Below are 18,250 nucleotides of genomic sequence, written 5' to 3'. Positions count from 1 at the left end.
AAAATGTACTGTATGTAAATGCATCTCCAGAAGAAATTAGCAAGCCATACGATCCTTCCAGCTGGAAGAACTGGTAAAATGTATGGATGATACGGTTTTGCTTATCTGAATGTTGTAATTTGATACTCCTACATTACTGTACAGAGCACAGTAGATAAGGAATTTGGTCTTTTGTATCTGCTGCTAACTTTGTGAATTCCAGCAGATAGATTGCTCTTCATTTGCTTAGCTGTTCTTTTTGTTTGGTTGTCTTTTAGCAGATGACCTACCTCTTCCTCTTCCAGTCTTTTCAGAGAATCACCTGCAAACTTTATGTACTGCGTCATCAGAGTCACTAGGGCAGTGTAACGAGTCCGTAAATCCATGAACTGCAGAGAAACAAAACGGAAGGGCGGCAAAAGTGAAGCACTCACACTGAATGCCACATAATGTAAAAAGACAACTGCCTAGAATTAACCTTCTAAGAAGTGATAAATACTTTTCTAGAACCTATCCTGACTTTGATTCCAATTTCTTTTTACTCATTAACAAATCCTAAATCCCATTCTTTTGTTTACTCAGTTTAAAGCAAAGATGTGTAAAGTTTTCCTATCATAAGAAATTTGTTTACCTCTTGAATAATGAAGTCTGATGAGCTTTGCATTCTTCGACGTTTCACTGGAGATTTTTGTTGGGAGTCAACCATAGCCCTGTACGTCATAGTCTGCAACTCGTAGTCCTATAAAAAACATAAAACACACAAAATGTTCAGCATTCCACATGATACTGACACTAATTAAAGGATTTTAAGTATACCAGTATTTATTACCTTCACAGCAGCTGAGTACTGTTCTGCATATTTCTGGCATTCATCTATTTTGCTTTGTTTCATCTCAATCTCAGAAACCAGCATCTGTAAAATATGCATATACATCTTCATCTTAAAAAGTGATTCTTTTCTTATGGCTGCTGTTATTAGCATTTCTATTTTATCTAACAACATCAAATTACATAATACACACATTTCCACATGTGTACAAGTAATTGTAAGCTCAAGCCCATTTCCTAGTTTTGTTTAGTTTACAGTACAAAAGAAGTGGAAAAAATCCTGCCAGGCTTAATACCTGGTGATCAAAGCTCTAACAGAAATTAGGGTTATACCACTTTACACGTATAATGTGTTACATTTTGTTATATAAATGCATTATTGTTACAAATACATTTCTATGTCCATAATTACCAAAAGTAGCACTAAATAAAAAAATGAGGTGGTAAGTCAAAAATTTTAGGCACTCTCTAAGGTTTTACGTTTGCAAATCTGAGGACCAAAACTGGTCTATACAATAGTAATAATTACTGAGTGATATATTAAAAATGTTAGCTGCACTGTGAACATAAAAATATAAAAGCTGCTGATGATTTGGATTTTTACAATAAAGGCTGAGATTTATAAGCACCTCATTTCAAGAAATAAGACTGACATCATTGGGTTCAACTGGTATCTTAATCTCCAGTCATCAAAGCAGCAAATTCCTACAATGAGGTCCCTTCCATACCTTATGTTGGTTCAGCTGTTTAGCCAGTGCTTTGCTATTTTCAGGATGAATTTCTTGAATCTTTCGCTGAGTATCTTCCACTTGTTGAATCCAAGTGTCCAATGAATTGTAAGTATCTTTGTAGTACTTCAGAGATTTATTAATACTTTCTAAGTCACGCAACCTGATTTTATGTTAGAAAATATGCCAAAGGAGTAAAAGTGAATATAATGATAAAAAGTACAACACTAAACTAAATACAACTTTCAAGGTTTTGGATGTCTTAGCTCTGCTAAGCTAAGTATATTACAGCATACTAGCATACTATAAACATTGTAAAATAGCATTAACTGAACAGTAAATTAACTCCTCAAACACTAAGATCCCCAGCTTGATGAAGCCTTTTCATTTGTCATAAACAACACCCAAGAGAGATTCTACTACAGAAAAAAAACTATGCATATATCCCTCATTAGTGAGCTAAATTGCTTCAAACTCCGTGAGCACAGGAATCCCCAGGCACACTGTAAGAGGAAGGTCTTCTGCAACAGTAATTAATTCTATGAAGTCGGAGAATTTCAGATGTGACTTCTGTGAATTAATAAAGCAAAAAGCAGAGCTGCAGTTATGTAGCAGTTCACCATACCCCATGCCTCCCACAAAACAACAGCAGTCACACTTGCTATGCTAAAGCAAGTGACCATTAAAAATTCCCTTTTAAAATTATGTTTTTGACCTGGCAAAAAGTACTATGTATTTCTTGAAAGTGGTTTCCATACTGATGAGAATAGTTTCATGGCTCTTATACTGTTACTTCAAGTATCATATGAATACGACTCATCCAAAACACTGCATAATTACAGATAAGCTTACTCAATTGTGAATAAATACTGTGAATTGTGAATTGTCTGCTTGTGAATAAATACTCTGAATTGCACTAGTGTTGTTCTCAGGATGCCAAAAGGAGAGTAAAAAAGAGCAAGCAAAGGATACACAATTTGTCAGGTTTCATACTTGAGCATAGTTTTACGCCAATAACCATGAAAGTAAGAAGGGATCGTGGTAACTGCAGCCAATATTTGTATGTGCTTTCCATATAATGATCATCAGTGTCAAGCTGTTAGGAAGCAGCAGAGTGAACATTTGCAGAAAGCAGTTTGTTTACAGCTACATGCTGCAACCACCACAATCTGTCCTATTTACTCCAGAAGTCACTTTGTATTAACAGCAACTTTTCAGTGTGTTCTATTCAGAACACAGAGCCGTAAGGAGATCATTTGGTTCGTGTTTGCCCTATGAGGAAATAAGGACACTTCCATACCTCATAAAACTATTGTTTTATCATTTAAACTCTGCCACACTATCAGATGATGAATCATCTGAGTTGATTTAAAGCTAGCCATTCTCCAGTCAGCTCTAAGTTAGCCAGCTTTTGCCCATCTGCCTTTTACTTCTGGTGATGTTGAACAGAGCCAACTAAGTTAATTGCAAGCAAATAACTTCGGTATTATACCTGAGTGGATACTCATCCCTTAGAAAGGGAGAAAAAAAATGTGAAAGGTTGTTGTGTGAAACTTTACATAAACAGCACTGTATTTGATGTATTTGAAGTAGATTTTAGGAAATAAATTCAGACTGTGTATTAGAGACTTCCTTAACTTCTCCATACTAGAAAGGAAACAACACTAAATAGATGTATGGACATCTCCTTCAAAATTATTGACAGCTGTGTTCTGTGATATCTGTAAATCTGTAAAGGCATGTGCATTTGAGTAACACTCTCCAATATAGTCACAACAATAATGCTGAAAGGCTTAAATTAGAGCAACATTGCAATTGCATATGGAGACAGCATGAAACCAGTTGCACACCAAAAGAAAATACTGGCACTTCACCATAAGTTTTTAATCTGGTAGCTACTGCAACAAAATTATCACAGAAGTCAATAGAAGCTAAGGACTTCCAGACTTAGCACGTCAGCCATTAAAAGCAAGCAAACACGAAGCCAGTCATAACTGATCAACCAGCTCATGAGTTTTGCCTGTCAGAACAAATTATGTGCAGAAACCGATGGCATTTCCATAGGACAGCAAGCCATTTCTGTAGGCTCTTTTTGGAAAGTAAAAGGACGGTTTCTCTCTACTGTCTCAGTAAGTTGTCAGAAGCAAAATGAGGCTTCTCTATTTTGTTAATCTTTTGGTGCACAACAGGCAGAGACAATCCCTGGGGAAATGACAGGCAACAATGTCAGCAGCACAGAAAAGATAAGAATCCCTGATCTTAGCGCATTTAGCAAATAGCTCATTAACATTCATTCTAGATTATGTTTCTCAGAAACAACAAGAACGTCAAAAAACGCGAACAGATTATAAGAAAAAGTTATACAAACCTATTCTCGATTTGAGAATGAATATTTTGCCACCTCTCAGCTAACTGATCAACTTTTTCTTTATGCCAGTCGAAGTCAAGATCACGCTCCTTGTGCATTTTGAACATCTGATCACTGATCATCTTTGCCTTCTGCAGCTCATCCTCTAAGGCATGGAACACTTCTCTTTTCTCATCTACTTCAGATCTCCATTGCTAGTGTATGATAAATTAAATATTTTAAATAATTCCTAAATTATGACACTATTTATAAATGAATATTTTACATAAGCAATTACTTCTGGTTTCTCAAACACCAGAATGGCACCAAAATGAGTTTGAAGCAACTAATTAGCTGTGAACTGCAAAATAGTTCTGAGTTACAGCATCCCCCCCAACACAAGCATCAAACACAGCCAGCAAATCAGCATCTTTATCTGATAAACTACAGCTTTCAAAAAATTAGGTAGGTGCCAATCACTACCAAAAAAGCATTACTTATCATTTGAGATATTGAAATAAGCTGTATGCAGAGTATTAAAAATGCTGAACTTCAGTTTTAGCCTTTCTGAAAGATAAATGCCAAACCTCCTAGGAAACCCCAGTTAGTATACCACAGCAGTAAGAGGAATCATACTGTGGACATGTTTACATAAGAATATATTTATGTTACCTTAAGCATGCATTACCTTTGCAAAGACAGAAAAATAAGTCTTATTGAAGCATTAACGAGTGGCATTCCTGGGAGTTCAGGAACTGCAAAGCATTACCTAATTGCAATAATACACATGCAAACTATCCAATTCTCAATGTTTCAAAGTCTATTTTTGTTGAGGTATAGGTCCTAATGCAGACTTTCCTCCAAACACATAAGCCAACTTTTGATAAACTATACAGTAAAGCATAACCAGAACAAATGTTACAAGACGATCATTTACAAGGGATCATTTCCCTTCTTTTTTTTTTTTTTTTTTATTTGCCCAGGCATCTGCCAACTCTTACCTTTAATGTACCCATAAGATTATCAATGTTATTTTTGTCAGCAGTTACTGCCTCTTCTTCACACAGCTTAGTTTCATAAAGTTTTACTAATGATTCCGCTCCTTGGGTGTTCTTCAACACCAAATTTACAGTTTTTAATCTGAAAAACAGTAATCTCCTGTTAACTGAACAAGCAATAAAAATACTCAACACACTTGTGTACTTCAGTCTTTTCATGTCATAGATACCCCTTTGTACAGTGTTCAAATATTGTTAACTCCCTCTTCCTTGATCATTATTATTCATACTAATATTTTTAATTTATTTTGAAGAGAAAACTGTAAACTACAGTGTGTATGATGGGAGATGGCCTATTACATACTTATCTATGTAAATGGAAGACATAGAATAAACTTGGTTCATATTCTGAATAACAATATTTAGTTCAGAGCGCAGAGTAGGAACTGAAGGTGAACCAGCAGCTTGACTGAAGAACTCTTCGCATTTATCTGTGATGCCTCCCAAGTCATCTTTCAGTCTATCCAACTCCTTCTTCAGTTTCTGTAAAAATGAAGTGATTGACAGTGTTTTTATGCTATATCAATTTGATGTATACTCTAGGTAAAAGAGCCTTTCCCAAAGGCTTACCTCTTGCTCTGAAATCCTAAACACACTTTCATGAAGGTCATCCCTTTCCATTGGGGTTCGGATCTGTCGAATTAACCGCTCCTCACAACTCTCCAGCCGAAGTCTGATATTTCTGACTTCTGAGATGTATAGGTTGTAAATAGATTCTTCCTGTTCCTCTGTTGAAAGAAACAAACAACATTTTAGCAAACAAAGCCATTGTGTCACTTTCACCATGTCTTCTGACAAAAGACTTTTATAAAGTCACCATTCAACGGGTTTTTTCATGAATGACTGAAATCCCATCAATTTCCATAATTTTTACTACAAAACAAATTTTAGGAACCTTTAAATTTTAGTTATATTTAGATCAACTCCTCACATTTTGAAAATTATCATATATCATTGATCGTCCATCCCAGACACAGGCATCATACCTTATGCAGACACTGCTAAATTCAGAAGCTGAATCTTTCAGCCAGATGATATCAGGCACGATACTCTAGGAAATCTCAAGGCATTTTTTTTTTTTTAATTCTCCTTCAGAGGCAGAAGGCAACACATCTTTCCTTAAGTATAGTGAACTATGCTAATGCAGTAATCAGCTTTGTACTACTGTATTCCTGTAAGTGATTAGCTACTTGACAGTGTATCAGAACAGTTATTTTAAGCTTTTTCTGCTTGTTGTATTTAAAAACAGAGGTAAGAGAACTGTAACTACAGGTATTCTGTGGAGCTACAAAAGTATCTAGGACTCTTGCATTAACAGTGTTAAAAAATTTAATACTGTTATGAACTCAACAAAGTACTGAAGCTGAATTTAAACATTCAGAAACAGCAAGGAAACACTGACTAAACCGTAATCTGCAGTGTACGGAAAATTTGGGGGAGGGGGCTAATTTTTTTCTACCACTTTGTGGTAGATATATATTTTTTACATAGACTAGTATGTGCAAAGTTAAAAAAAAAAAAAAAGCTTTGATTTTTCATATAATATAATGGTGCAAAATGTTAAAATGATGGTTTATGATATCCATTATTTCCATTATATCCATTATCCATAAATGACATCCATTCAGAGGAACTATAACATTAACCATATCAATATGATAAAATAGTGATTCACTAGAGCTTGAATTTATATGGAGAATATGTATTGAGAATAACAATCTCTCTTGTGAGGGCAGCTTTCTACTTTTCTTAGCAAAATTTTACCTCTTTCTGCAGATTTCAGAAGCTCTTGATAGTATTGCTTGCAAATATTAACTTCCCTTTCCAGCTGTGCTGTATCAGAGCTTGTAAAGATTTTGGACTCCTGGCTATCTTCCACAAAATCGTCAAAGCGGGATTGCAAATTGCTTAGAACCTGCTGATGTTCACCTGGCAGCATGGTTTTTATCTGCAACAGATCATAAACCCAAGGTGTGGTCAGCAATGATGCATCACTCATGCAGTTACCTCTAAAAAACAGTACTGACCAATTAGTAAGATGGCAAAGTCAAAGAATTGACTTGTTCTTCCTGGATTGGGGTTCACTTGAAAGGTATCAGAGGAGTTACCTTGAAAGGTAACATCGGATAGATTATAGGCAAAATAAAATCCTTCTCCAACTTTAACACCAGTAATGGGCTGTGTTAAGCCAACCCCACATAAGACACCATTTCTCCATTTCCATCTATTCCTTGTAGCAACAAACAGGCACGCAGCAAGAGTCACAGGAGGAGAAACATCTCAGTATTATCTCAGATTCCTTCTTTCCAGTAACAACAGTGGGAAATTCGGACTTAACATGTCATTTTGGGTATTACAAAAAATTCTGCAACAGTTTGAAGCCAGAGACCCTCTGATGCTGTATAATAAACTCCTATACTATATATCATTATGCAGTACATCCAACACTGGATAATTCAGTGATCTCATACATTGTTTTAGCTAGACAGAATAGTATTTTGATCTGTATCTCTATTTAATTTCTGACAAATTTATCCTAATTACCTACTTAACTTTTCAAATTACAGACATGCATTAGAAGAGGAATCAGCATTCATCTGCCTTCAGCTTGAAAAACTAAATGTAACTTTCACAGTTGTCCAACTGTAAGTAAGAAGTTGCAGCATAAGGAAATAACGGGGAGTTTCATTAATATTAACCTTAGCCTAGAGAAGCTAATCTCCTCATACAACTTGCAAGACAAATCCAAACCAAAATTCAGATTTAGTCACTGTTCAACTGCTTTCAAGAGATCCTGTCACTCTGCTGACAATAAGAGACTAGAGAAATTAGCCCAAAAAGAGTACTGGTAGTTTTCATGGTACAATCTCTCTGCTCTTTCCCCATGTACATCCATGTAAGTTGCTCAGATAAAGGCAGAATATTGCACAGTGGTGCACTGCCAGCTATTTCCAGAAAATGAGGATAGCTGCAAAATGATTAATTATGCACTACCTCCGGGAAGCGTAGCCTATGCCTCTTAGCCTTACTTCCTAGGAAGTGGCTAGGAGGCCCTTGTTAGACATAGTACATACCGAAGCAACATTGCCAGCTCGAACGGCTTCAATTTCATTTGTAAGGTAATGCCAGGAAACCACGCTCTTCATGTTTACATGTGACTCATGCCAAAGGGCCAGTACATTCTGAAATTGCTGTTCAATCCTGAAACATAAAAAGAATCCGATTTAAAATAAGAGAACCTGTTTTACATTGGAGCAACATACGAAAAAAGAAAAAAAAAAAAAGACATTTTAACCTGAGTTCCATATTAATGAATTAAAAAAAAAAAATCTGCTTCCTTGTCTCTAACCCAAAGGAAATGTTGTTTCTCTGTGCAAGAAAACAAGAATATTTATATCAAAAACATATTTTAAAGCTGTTTTTGTTTTGTCCCTACCTGTTGGCTGTATCTATTGCTTCTTTATTTGGTGGAGGAACTGTAAAGCATACAGATGGAACCATGGCCTCATTACCACTTGGGCTAATGACTTTCCATTTAGCACGATGGGAGTTGTTTGCTAAAACACACTCATCATCCTTGTAAATAGTTATCTAGTATTAACAGAAAAGCAGAATAATTTAATGAGCTAAGCATTACAAAATAGTTTTACAAAGCTCTTTTGTAAATGGCGTCACCAAATAAGCGACAGAACAACAAAAACAATGTTCAACACAAGGATTTGCTCTTGTTTACTAGGGTGGAAGACATTTAGAGCCCAGCATTCTCCAGGAACATGGTAATTAATGAAACTTTAGCTGAATTCTCACGTCTGTAATTGATTTGAAGAAATTCAAGTTTCTAACCTCAATTTGTCTATAGTCACAGATGGCTTTAATTGGGATGGATGTTTTCAGTATACAGTCAGGGTTCCTTGGCTTCAGCTGAATTATTGCCTTTGCTCTCCCTACAAGGCCTGCTACTGTGCTCTTATACTGCAAGAGTTGTTCCTTTTCTTCCTAAAACAGTAAAGAAAAGAACAAAGAACACATCACGAGAAGTGGCCAGAATACAGTTCTGCTTCTTTGATCCTGTTAAGCTTTTCTTTTTCTGACTTCTTTTGCTGTGTTTCTTAAAAGCAAGATTTTACAAGAACGATTTATCTTTCTGAAGTCACTGGTTTCCCACAACACCTGCTATTGTAAAGATAAAGAAATAAATAATACTGTATTTTAAGGGTATGAAAAACAGTCATTACAGGTGGACAAATAAACATACTTCATTACAAATTCTAAAATATCTAAAGTATTTATTTATAAATTCTAAAATATCAATCTTATTTTCTTACTTGCCTTTAAAAGAACAATTTTATAACATGGCTTTTATATCCAACTATCATCTACACTTATCTCGTGTAATTGTAGCTCACATTACCAGGAATTCTTACCATAGATTCCTGGACAAGGTCTTCCAGCCTATGAAGGCTGCTTGTTCTATCACAACTGTATTTTCGGTATATGGCATCTTTCAAATTCTTTAAATATTCCATGGCCTCTTTGGCATCACTGAAAAACTAAGAGGAGACGAATATCTGTGTTACTATTAGACAATCTATAAAACATATCAATAGCTACATCATGAAGTGTTTTTTTTTAAGCGCTATCTCCTTAAAGATCACCTTTCCTAGCAGTTTGAAGTGACCACTGTAGCACACAACAATATTCATGATCTCGTGTTTGAATGTACTCTTAAGGGAGGCACATGTTGTAATGTCTTGGAACAGCATTTGGTTTGGGTACTATCTAAATGCAAAACTGATTCAGCAGTTATTGAACCTTAGTTAATTATGGTTTCCGCTAATAAAAAAAATCTGAATTCATTCTTGCTTCATAATTATGAAGAATTATTCTTGGATTCCTAATTACTTTCACATATAAAGAACAGATAGAGCTTATAAACTGTAGGAAACTAGCTGCAGATTTAGCAAGCACACTGGAGTGAACATTTTGGGAAGAAGGGGAAGTGAGCAACCACACTTGGCAGCTCTGCTTCAATCTAGGGCACTGGTTAAGCATGACTGGGAAAGGAAATGTCCTGTGATAATTGGGAACTCATTCCTCATTCCCCAAATCCAGAGATCCCCTTTTCTTACTGTAACCAGTAGGAGCCCAAGCCACTCAACTATTTCTTCTTCAGCATCCATTCTCTAACTTTGGATTGTTGTTCTTCTCCATGAAAAGACATTTAATCCCCAAAGCCTTCTTATTCAACCATAAAACCCAGGAGACACTAAGGATTGCTATTTATAATTTAAATACAAAATAAGAGTAGAAAATGTTTCTGCTACAAAACAAAAATCCTTCAATCTTCAATCGTCATGCATATTTGATGGGTAAGTAAAAGGGTGATAATCAGAAAGATGCTTTGTTGGACATATCTGTTGGCAGGGTGCTCTCTGCTCTGTTCTTTATTAATGGTGTACATTCCATTTCTGTTTGTGTTCTCCTGGAGCAACAACCTGGAACATGTTCTGCCTTGGCCATCATTAACCTCTACATCCAGCCACAAGAGCTTTATTGACTGCAGTTCTGTATGACATGGAGAGAACACAGCTTCTTTCTCAGATTCTCTGCTTGTAGTTATGGCCTTGTTTTAAAACATCAGACCAGATTTTCATCTGTTCTGAACTGATATAGCTACAGGGAAGTCAATGCAGATGTGGCAACGCTGTGGGAGTACCGTTCATCATCTAATAATTGTACATGATACATTCCAATTCTACTCCTACTGTGAGAGAGCAACTAGCATTTTCAGTCATAATGGAACTTTTTGACTGTGGTCACAGCTTAAAACATTTCACACTTATATTGACTTATTTCCTTACCTCAAAATATGCAGCATTTTCTTTCAAATGCTGTTCAACACAGTGACAGAGCTGAAGAATCCAGCTCCATTGTGTCTGCATTGCAGCTCTATAGGCCTTTAAGGGAGACAGATTTTACAAAAGGAAATGAAAATTAAAGCATAGATACATTTACAGAGTTTAGACAACATAAAAGTAATGTTGCAAACACAAGCATCTAAACTTGAACACCCTACCCATGAAAAGCAAGCTGCAACAAAGAAAATTCCTAATAAATGTGAGAAAAAACCTGCCATTACAGCATGGTCAAATATCAGAAAACCTTCCCTGAGGGACTGGGGAATCACCATCCTCGGATGCATTCAGGATTCAGCCCTGATACTGCTTTCAGCAGGGACTGGATTAGATTTCCTGAGGTTACGCTAGCCTAAACCAGTTTATGATTCCATTGCTGTATTTACTTGTTTGAATAGCTGGACACCTGCCTCCATACAAATCAGATATTAAAGCAATACTGAGTACACAATAAAAATAATAATTCACGACATGCTGCAATATGTAATTTTGTGTACGTGTTGTAAAGATTTTCAAGAATGCGGCCCTATTTGAATGATGCCTCCTGTGCTGACTGCAGTGCTGTCACTGGAGATGCACTCTTCTAATATTCACCAGCAGAGGGGACTCTTGACTTGATAAAAGCAGCCAAAAGTCTCAGTTTGGGAATTCTGTGTGATTCTCACGGAATTCAAAGATTTTACGTTGGCTTCAATGAATCTCAAGCTGATCCATTAACGCATAAATTTTTCTGCACAGAAGGCATCAATTTAAGAATTGTTTTTTCATTTCCCAATATAGCATTATTGCAGACATCATAACCTACATACGCATCTTCACTGTGATGGCCTAGTTTCATAGCATGCATCTTTAATATATTACGTATATTTTTATATTTCTATGCATATACTGATTATCCATTAGTAGCAGCATGTACTTTTAAGGAATGTAATTCTACAGATTAAATAAAAAATCATGTATTATAATAAAAGTATATGTAGTGAGAAGGAAGAAAGGAAGGATTTTTCTTCATCTGTTTCCAGTTTATATTGACATAAACTCACTGAGGTGAAGAACCACAAAAATCCATCCTCTCTGCCTTTTTCATTCGTATATAATAAAACTGTTTGTTATTCTTTCCATTTTTACCACCCACTGTTTGTATTTATTCTTTTCTTGAAAATCTATAGGGAGAAGTATTCAACATTTCCCTGTGGAAACTTGTTATGTCCCTACACCAGCTACAATAAATTTTCTGTAAACAGTTTACCCATCATATAGAGCTTAGTTCAAACCCGCAGTAATTCACATCACCTGATCTGATTTTTAAAATACAAACACATTTCATAACTTACTGACATAAAGGCTATGAAACCAACCCTAAACCATTACCAGGAAGCAATATATACAGTAAGTGACTGGAAATGCACTACTGAAACACCTTTGAATCCAACAGGAGAGAAACCATGTAAGGACTGTTCTGTGACCTCAGCATACCAGTGCAGGCTCCTTCAATAACTACAGAAGCTGCATGCATGCCCAGCAGGAGAAATGTCTGTACAGATCAAATTCTGAAATGTTAATTTTAGACTTCAGTGGGATTTTATCTAAGCAGTCCAATACATAACCATAATTTTACAGAAGTGTTAATACTTTTCGGAAACTGGAAGATGGAGTTACAACAGAGATACTGAAGAGGAAATAAAGGCCCCATTATTCAGACTTCTGTTGCTTAATTTCCTATGAGTAAGCACTTTCCTTCTTTTCCTCCATAATCTATGGTCTATTAAATCACAAAATTGTTTTCTTGTTTGTGTGCTGTTTTACTAACTTACCTCAATGGTTAGCCTAGCTGGGTGATTTTCAAGAAGCAGTTGCTCTGCTATTTCTTGTACTGATTTAATTACTTCTTCTTTCTGATCAAGTTCTCTCATTAATTCCTTTTTCCAGACAAAAACAAAAAATAAACACAAACATTTTAGAAACCTGTTGAATTATTAAAGAGGACTAATTTTTTCCCTCTGGATTATACTAGCAATACATACCGCATGGTATTCCTTTTTTCTTGTTATATTGGGGTTTCTTTCACTCCAGTCATATGCAACCTCTTCCTCTTCTTTTTCGTTCAGCCATATCAGCTCTCTAGTAGCACGAGACACAAAATTGTGAAGAGTATCTAGATGTCTTTCCTGATTTCTTGATGTGTTCTTTATTAAAAAGGAAAAAGAAGTAAGATTAGGAAAAAACAGAATTTAAAACTCACCCCTTTTCATAGATGATGTATACAGAAAAGCTAAACCTCAAAAACATACTGAGAAACTTACCAAGAGTTTTGAATACTGACTCTCCAGTTTGTGCAATTTTTCTGCATAACTGAGTTTAAGAGGGGCAGTCATTTGGATCTGTATTTGGTATATGAGGTCAAAAGACAAGAAAACAGACATGATAAGTTACTCTCAACCACTAGATCTCTTGATTTCATGATACGTCATTTAGAGATCAGAAGTAGAAATAAGTAAGACTGTGAAACCCAAACACAATTCTGTAACTCCACAGGACTTTATGGGTCATTTGGCAAGAAAGTAACTGAAGAGATAAAGAATATGGTGCTATACCTCACTCATTTTAGCTTCTTTAAGGCTGGATTCAAATTCTTCAATAGCTTTGTGGACATTTTTGTGATTTTCTAAATGGCTTTCAACACTTGGTAAATCTGATCCCCATTCTGCCCGATCAAGTTGCACCTTACCAAGAAGAAGGAAAAGTTAGCCATGATCTACAAGCAGTAAATGTAACAATTAGAAGCAGACTATTTCTATGAAGATTGCTACCTGCATTTCTTCCACCCAGTTCAATAGGTCCTGGACAAATTTCATGTTCACCTCTTCTTCTGTTAAATTCTGATCCACAAAAGCTGATTTCATAAGAGGTTTTCTGATTTGCATCAGTTTGAGTGTTTGAAGAGTCCCACTGTCTACTCCTGTAACATAGCTTTGGATTAACCGTGGTGGGATGCCAGGTGTGTAAGCAGGAGTGATGGCTGGTGTCATCCTGGAAGTAAGACCTGATGAGAGGCCAGATGTCAAGCTGGAAGAAGTCAAAGAAGGTGTTAAACCTTGGGTCATTGCAGCATTTAATTCAGGGGTTAGGTTTGTTGTAAATCCTGAGTTTAAGCTTTCAGTTATTCCTGATATCATCAGCTTTGTCTGCTCTGTTGTCAGTGCATGTCCCTTGCTGTACACGGAAGAACATTCGGTACGTATGGCCATCAGTTCATCACGAAGTTTTGCAACCCTATTAAAATAAAAGAATAAAATTAAATAAAAGAAAATAATTTCATTGAATGCTTATTATAGCTTCATCATGCTGAACTGAACAGCAATATGAATTCACATGATCTCCTACACTTCAGTTCTACTTAAATATTTATAAATAAGCATTTGTATCAGAAAGTATAGGCTATGTCAGCTTTGACTTCTATGAATACAGATAGCAGATGCAGAAGTCAGGCAATGACACACAAAATCAGCATGGTATGGGCATTAGGGCGTACCATACACAATACCAGGGAACAATTACCAGAGCAGAAATTATACAAGATTCTACATGTTGTGGTAGATAAAATTACTTGCAGTTTGCTGTTAAGTAGCTGCTATGTACTTATCTTACCCAGTCCAGAATGAATCCTGACAAACTTTAGAGCTACTTCTTCATAAAATTGAATTATGCTGTTTAAACATATCTTTCTCCTAAGACTGTACACACTGACACACATAAGCTAATGCTACTCCTCTTACTACCTGCTAAGATACCTACAGCTATCATGAGAAATCTCACCTCCCTTTTTAAAACCGAAGGTAGTGAATCTAAAACCATTTTATCTGCAATAAAACCAGCTAACATCTTTATACTCAGATATCAGGAAACTTTAACATTTAAGTCATCTTTTTGTGAATTACTTCGTTTTCACAGATGATCACAAACACTTCCTCATCTTCAATAAAGTTTGTGGGCAATGTAACCACCTGGAACCTTTATTTGGGTACTAAGTGACAGACTGAAGCTTATCCATAGACATGAAGATTTGAAAATGATGTCCATAATGGATATCCTTATTTGGGAGATTAATTTATTGATATAAATATATTGTAAAGTACCTCTGCACGAGCTGGTCTGCCTGATAGTATTTTCCATCAATAAGAATTTGGGCATCAATCACTTGCTGGCGGAGAAGGTTCTCAGATTCAAGAAGATACCCAGCTATCTCTGCTTCATGTTGGAACTGAAGCCCTGACTCTAATCGCTTGGTGTCCTGAATGAACAGAAGAAAGCCATTAAGCCCTGCAGCTAAATCAAAGAGAAATAAGCTGTAAGAAACCGATTTTTTGAATTTTTTTTCTATACTTAAAACAACTGTAAAGAACTTTATCTAACTACCAACAAAAAATTCAACAGAACCCATTCAAGGTAATTTTTTATATTTTCTTGTAGGAATAATAAACTAATGATAACAGTACAGCAAAAATAAAAGTATCAGTTATTAAGTATGCACTTAAAAATGCTACAGATTTTTTTTTTTAAGCAAGTTCATGAAGACAAACAAGTAAAATCAGTGACTGACTTACAGACTGCAGAGCATTCCGGGCAAGTATCAGTTTGTCCTCACAGCTCCGGCTGTCCCGCTGAATTCTGTTTGCAATCTGCTGCAGCATTTCCAACCTAGGTGATCCCAGGAATTTTGGAAAAAGAAGTATTAATGCTATTTATATCTACTGTACATATATAACTTCAAACAAATGAAGAATAGCAAAAACCAGCAACCACAGAGCACAGATACAAATGCCAAGTTACCTGTTTCCTTCTAAGGTGGCATTACCAAAGCTTATACAAGATTTAATCAATGTGGGACCACAATTAACAGAAAGAAAATTCTCATTAGAGTCAACGCTGGTTCGAGCACTAGTACTGTTGCTAAACAGCGAATCGCTGCTATGATAGCTGTAACTAGTGCTGTTCATTTTTACATCCAGACCACGGTCCTTCTGGCTGTTTACATTTGCTGAAAAATGAAAAAAATAAAACTCCTACAAAATGTACAGCTTCTAGGGATGAAATTTCACTACTGGTTTTGAAACACCTAGCACTCCTTCTTTAAATAGGCTCCAGTAATGCATATTCAAAACCCAGTAATTAATATTCTGCCAGCTCTTCAAAGTATTTTACCTGGGGCTATGTACGCCGCCTCACTTTTGGCTTCCCTAACCTTGCATTAAAGCTTTGCAAGTACAGACTAGGCAGTAACACTAGGGCGTCTCTAGGAAACAGACGCACCAAATATTTTATTTAAGTGTCACAAAATGTCTATAAGCCAAATAAGAATTTAAAGAAGTCTTTAACGTGTTTCTCAGACTCTTGAATGAAAAGTTTCAAGAAGGACCAAAGTTAGAACTCCACGCTCCACTGCATGGTGTAGAAACTTCAGGCTGGGCTGATTCCTTTTCTTTCAAATGGAACTGCACAGTAAAACTGCAGGAATATCACAGTTAATCAGCTCTTACCAAGTTAATTTTAGACACCTGTACACCATCCAACCCACCATCATTACTCCACTGTCCAAGTATGCATGTTTACTAACTGCCCTGTTCCACTAATCTGTCCTCCTGCAAATTTCCCTTTAACGTCTTCCATACACACAGCTAATTGCTTCTTGCTGTCTTGACCACAAAACAAATAAGAAAACTCTGATCACTGCCCTTAAGTTAATATTTTAACCTGGACTTGAGGGTTTGGGTAATTTCTTCAGTAATTCACCTCCTGCTTTTAGCATCTCCTAAAAACCTCTCCCACAACATCAGATGACTGTGTTCAAGTAGAGGAGCATGGCAAAGGCACAGACACACCCCTGTGGCAATTTCAAACCCTGCTAGTTTTGCAAACTGGGACTCAGTCTGGCACTCTCCTCACTGACATTGTATTAACTTCGATCCCACCCACCAGTCTGGCCACATGCTGTTTGTCTCTGTTGATACTTTCAGATGTATTCACCAGACGTAGAGGTAAAGTTTTAGTTGCTCACCAAATTTCTGTATTAGCTAAGGTCACATTTTTGCCATGACTATCACCTTACAATCTGTCACTTTTAAGTGTGTCCACCAATCCTGAAATATGGGAAGAAGTTTATGCGCATTTACATTTATCTGTCTTCCATCCATCTGACTAGAAAAGAAATAAACTAATGTCATTTACATACACTCCCAACTAAGATAATCCAACTTTCTGCAATTATGAATAGAATTCCTTCTGGTGAAGGCAGGCGCTAACTTTGCTGTTGGCATGTTAGAACAGATTAGCCTACAAGATCTGGCAGGCTGTATTTCCACCACTGCTTTCCAGTGTTCTGCTCTACATGGTGGGGACAACTTTGAATTCCTCTATAGGAATTTATTTCACAGCAGTTACCACAGGGATACTGTAAAGCAGTACCTCCCATTGAATCTGCCATTTCAGTCATGCTCCTGCTTTTGTAAGGAAGACACATATTTTGTGAGCATGATCCATATCTAATCAACTCCAACTCTCTTTGAGATCTTCTCTTAAAATCTGTCTTTCTGAGGACTTACTACACAGTGGTCTGGATTCTTCACACCTAACATCAGGTGCCCAAACCCTATTGTCACTGGAAAGTCAGTGCCAGATTTCTCTAGAAAGTGATTTAGATCTTAGGTGCCTCCTTTGGATGCTTGAATTTAAGCAGAATGAACACAGAGCCAGGTAGGAGCCCAAAGAATCATTTAATTTAGGGTTAAATAACATGATTTTTTGAATTAATGGATGGTAGCCTCTGTTTCTGCTACAGAACTCAAAAGAGGTACCATTAAAAAGCAGAAATGCTCTAAGGCTGCATTAAGATTTAAACATGCTTGGTATGTTATTAATGATGTACAAAACAGCATCACACATTCCTCTGCCATGGAAGACTACTATGCACTTTGCATGTCTGAACTCTTTGTGTGTTTTTGAGCACAATCAACTTTTAGATAATTCCAGAATAGGACTTGTGCAAGTGAATTACACATTTTGTGTAAAGAATGAGGGTGTTGCTTATATGGAATAGAGTCCAAGCGAGACAATGAAGTGGTATCAACCTGGCCCTGACCAATTGTACAAAGAGGACATTATATTTGTGTTTAAGTGCTTTGATGATCCGAGGAACATATACTATTCATTATGACCCTCTGAGATCATCCAAGTATACCTGGACCTGCTTCTACAAAACACATAGAGAAGTTCAGGTTTGAACAAATCAGAATTATTCAACAGGAATAGAAATAGAAAAACAACGTGGATATTACAATGGAATAAAACATTCATGATTTTCAATACTGGGTAAAATAACAGAAGATATATTAACCAATC

General features: G+C 36.3%; 1 protein-coding gene across 34 annotated transcripts in view; it reads right to left on the bottom strand.

Annotated features, from left to right (window-relative positions):
- The window catches only part of DST (dystonin), a 296,897-nt gene that overhangs the window by 126,658 nt on the left and 151,989 nt on the right, over positions 1-18,250 (bottom strand). For 33 of the 34 annotated variants that reach the window (XM_068678323.1, XM_068678322.1, XM_068678298.1 and 30 more), the window contains 21 exons: positions 15,460-15,553; positions 14,992-15,146; positions 13,666-14,128; positions 13,450-13,578; positions 13,159-13,236; positions 12,880-13,041; positions 12,670-12,774; positions 10,802-10,897; positions 9,365-9,490; positions 8,784-8,936; positions 8,377-8,531; positions 8,015-8,141; positions 6,705-6,888; positions 5,511-5,668; positions 5,245-5,423; positions 4,884-5,022; positions 3,904-4,097; positions 1,536-1,698; positions 809-892; positions 611-718; positions 270-368 (listed from right to left, as the gene is read on the bottom strand). In XM_068678323.1, coding sequence (XP_068534424.1) covers positions 270-368; positions 611-718; positions 809-892; positions 1,536-1,698; positions 3,904-4,097; positions 4,884-5,022; positions 5,245-5,423; positions 5,511-5,668; positions 6,705-6,888; positions 8,015-8,141; positions 8,377-8,531; positions 8,784-8,936; positions 9,365-9,490; positions 10,802-10,897; positions 12,670-12,774; positions 12,880-13,041; positions 13,159-13,236; positions 13,450-13,578; positions 13,666-14,128; positions 14,992-15,146; positions 15,460-15,553 — 3,151 coding nt within the window. Of the gene's footprint in view, positions 1-269; positions 369-610; positions 719-808; positions 893-1,535; positions 1,699-3,903; positions 4,098-4,883; positions 5,023-5,244; positions 5,424-5,510; positions 5,669-6,704; positions 6,889-8,014; positions 8,142-8,376; positions 8,532-8,783; positions 8,937-9,364; positions 9,491-10,801; positions 10,898-12,669; positions 12,775-12,879; positions 13,042-13,158; positions 13,237-13,449; positions 13,579-13,665; positions 14,129-14,991; positions 15,147-15,459; positions 15,554-15,685; positions 15,878-18,250 lie in introns of those variants that run through there. The other variant, XM_068678334.1, reaches the window with a different exon arrangement.

The sequence above is a fragment of the Anas acuta genome, chromosome 3 (genome assembly GCF_963932015.1).
Source record: "Anas acuta chromosome 3, bAnaAcu1.1, whole genome shotgun sequence".
In the NCBI taxonomy this organism is placed as follows: Eukaryota; Metazoa; Chordata; class Aves; order Anseriformes; family Anatidae; genus Anas; species Anas acuta.
This window is presented reverse-complemented; position numbering and strand designations above follow the sequence as displayed.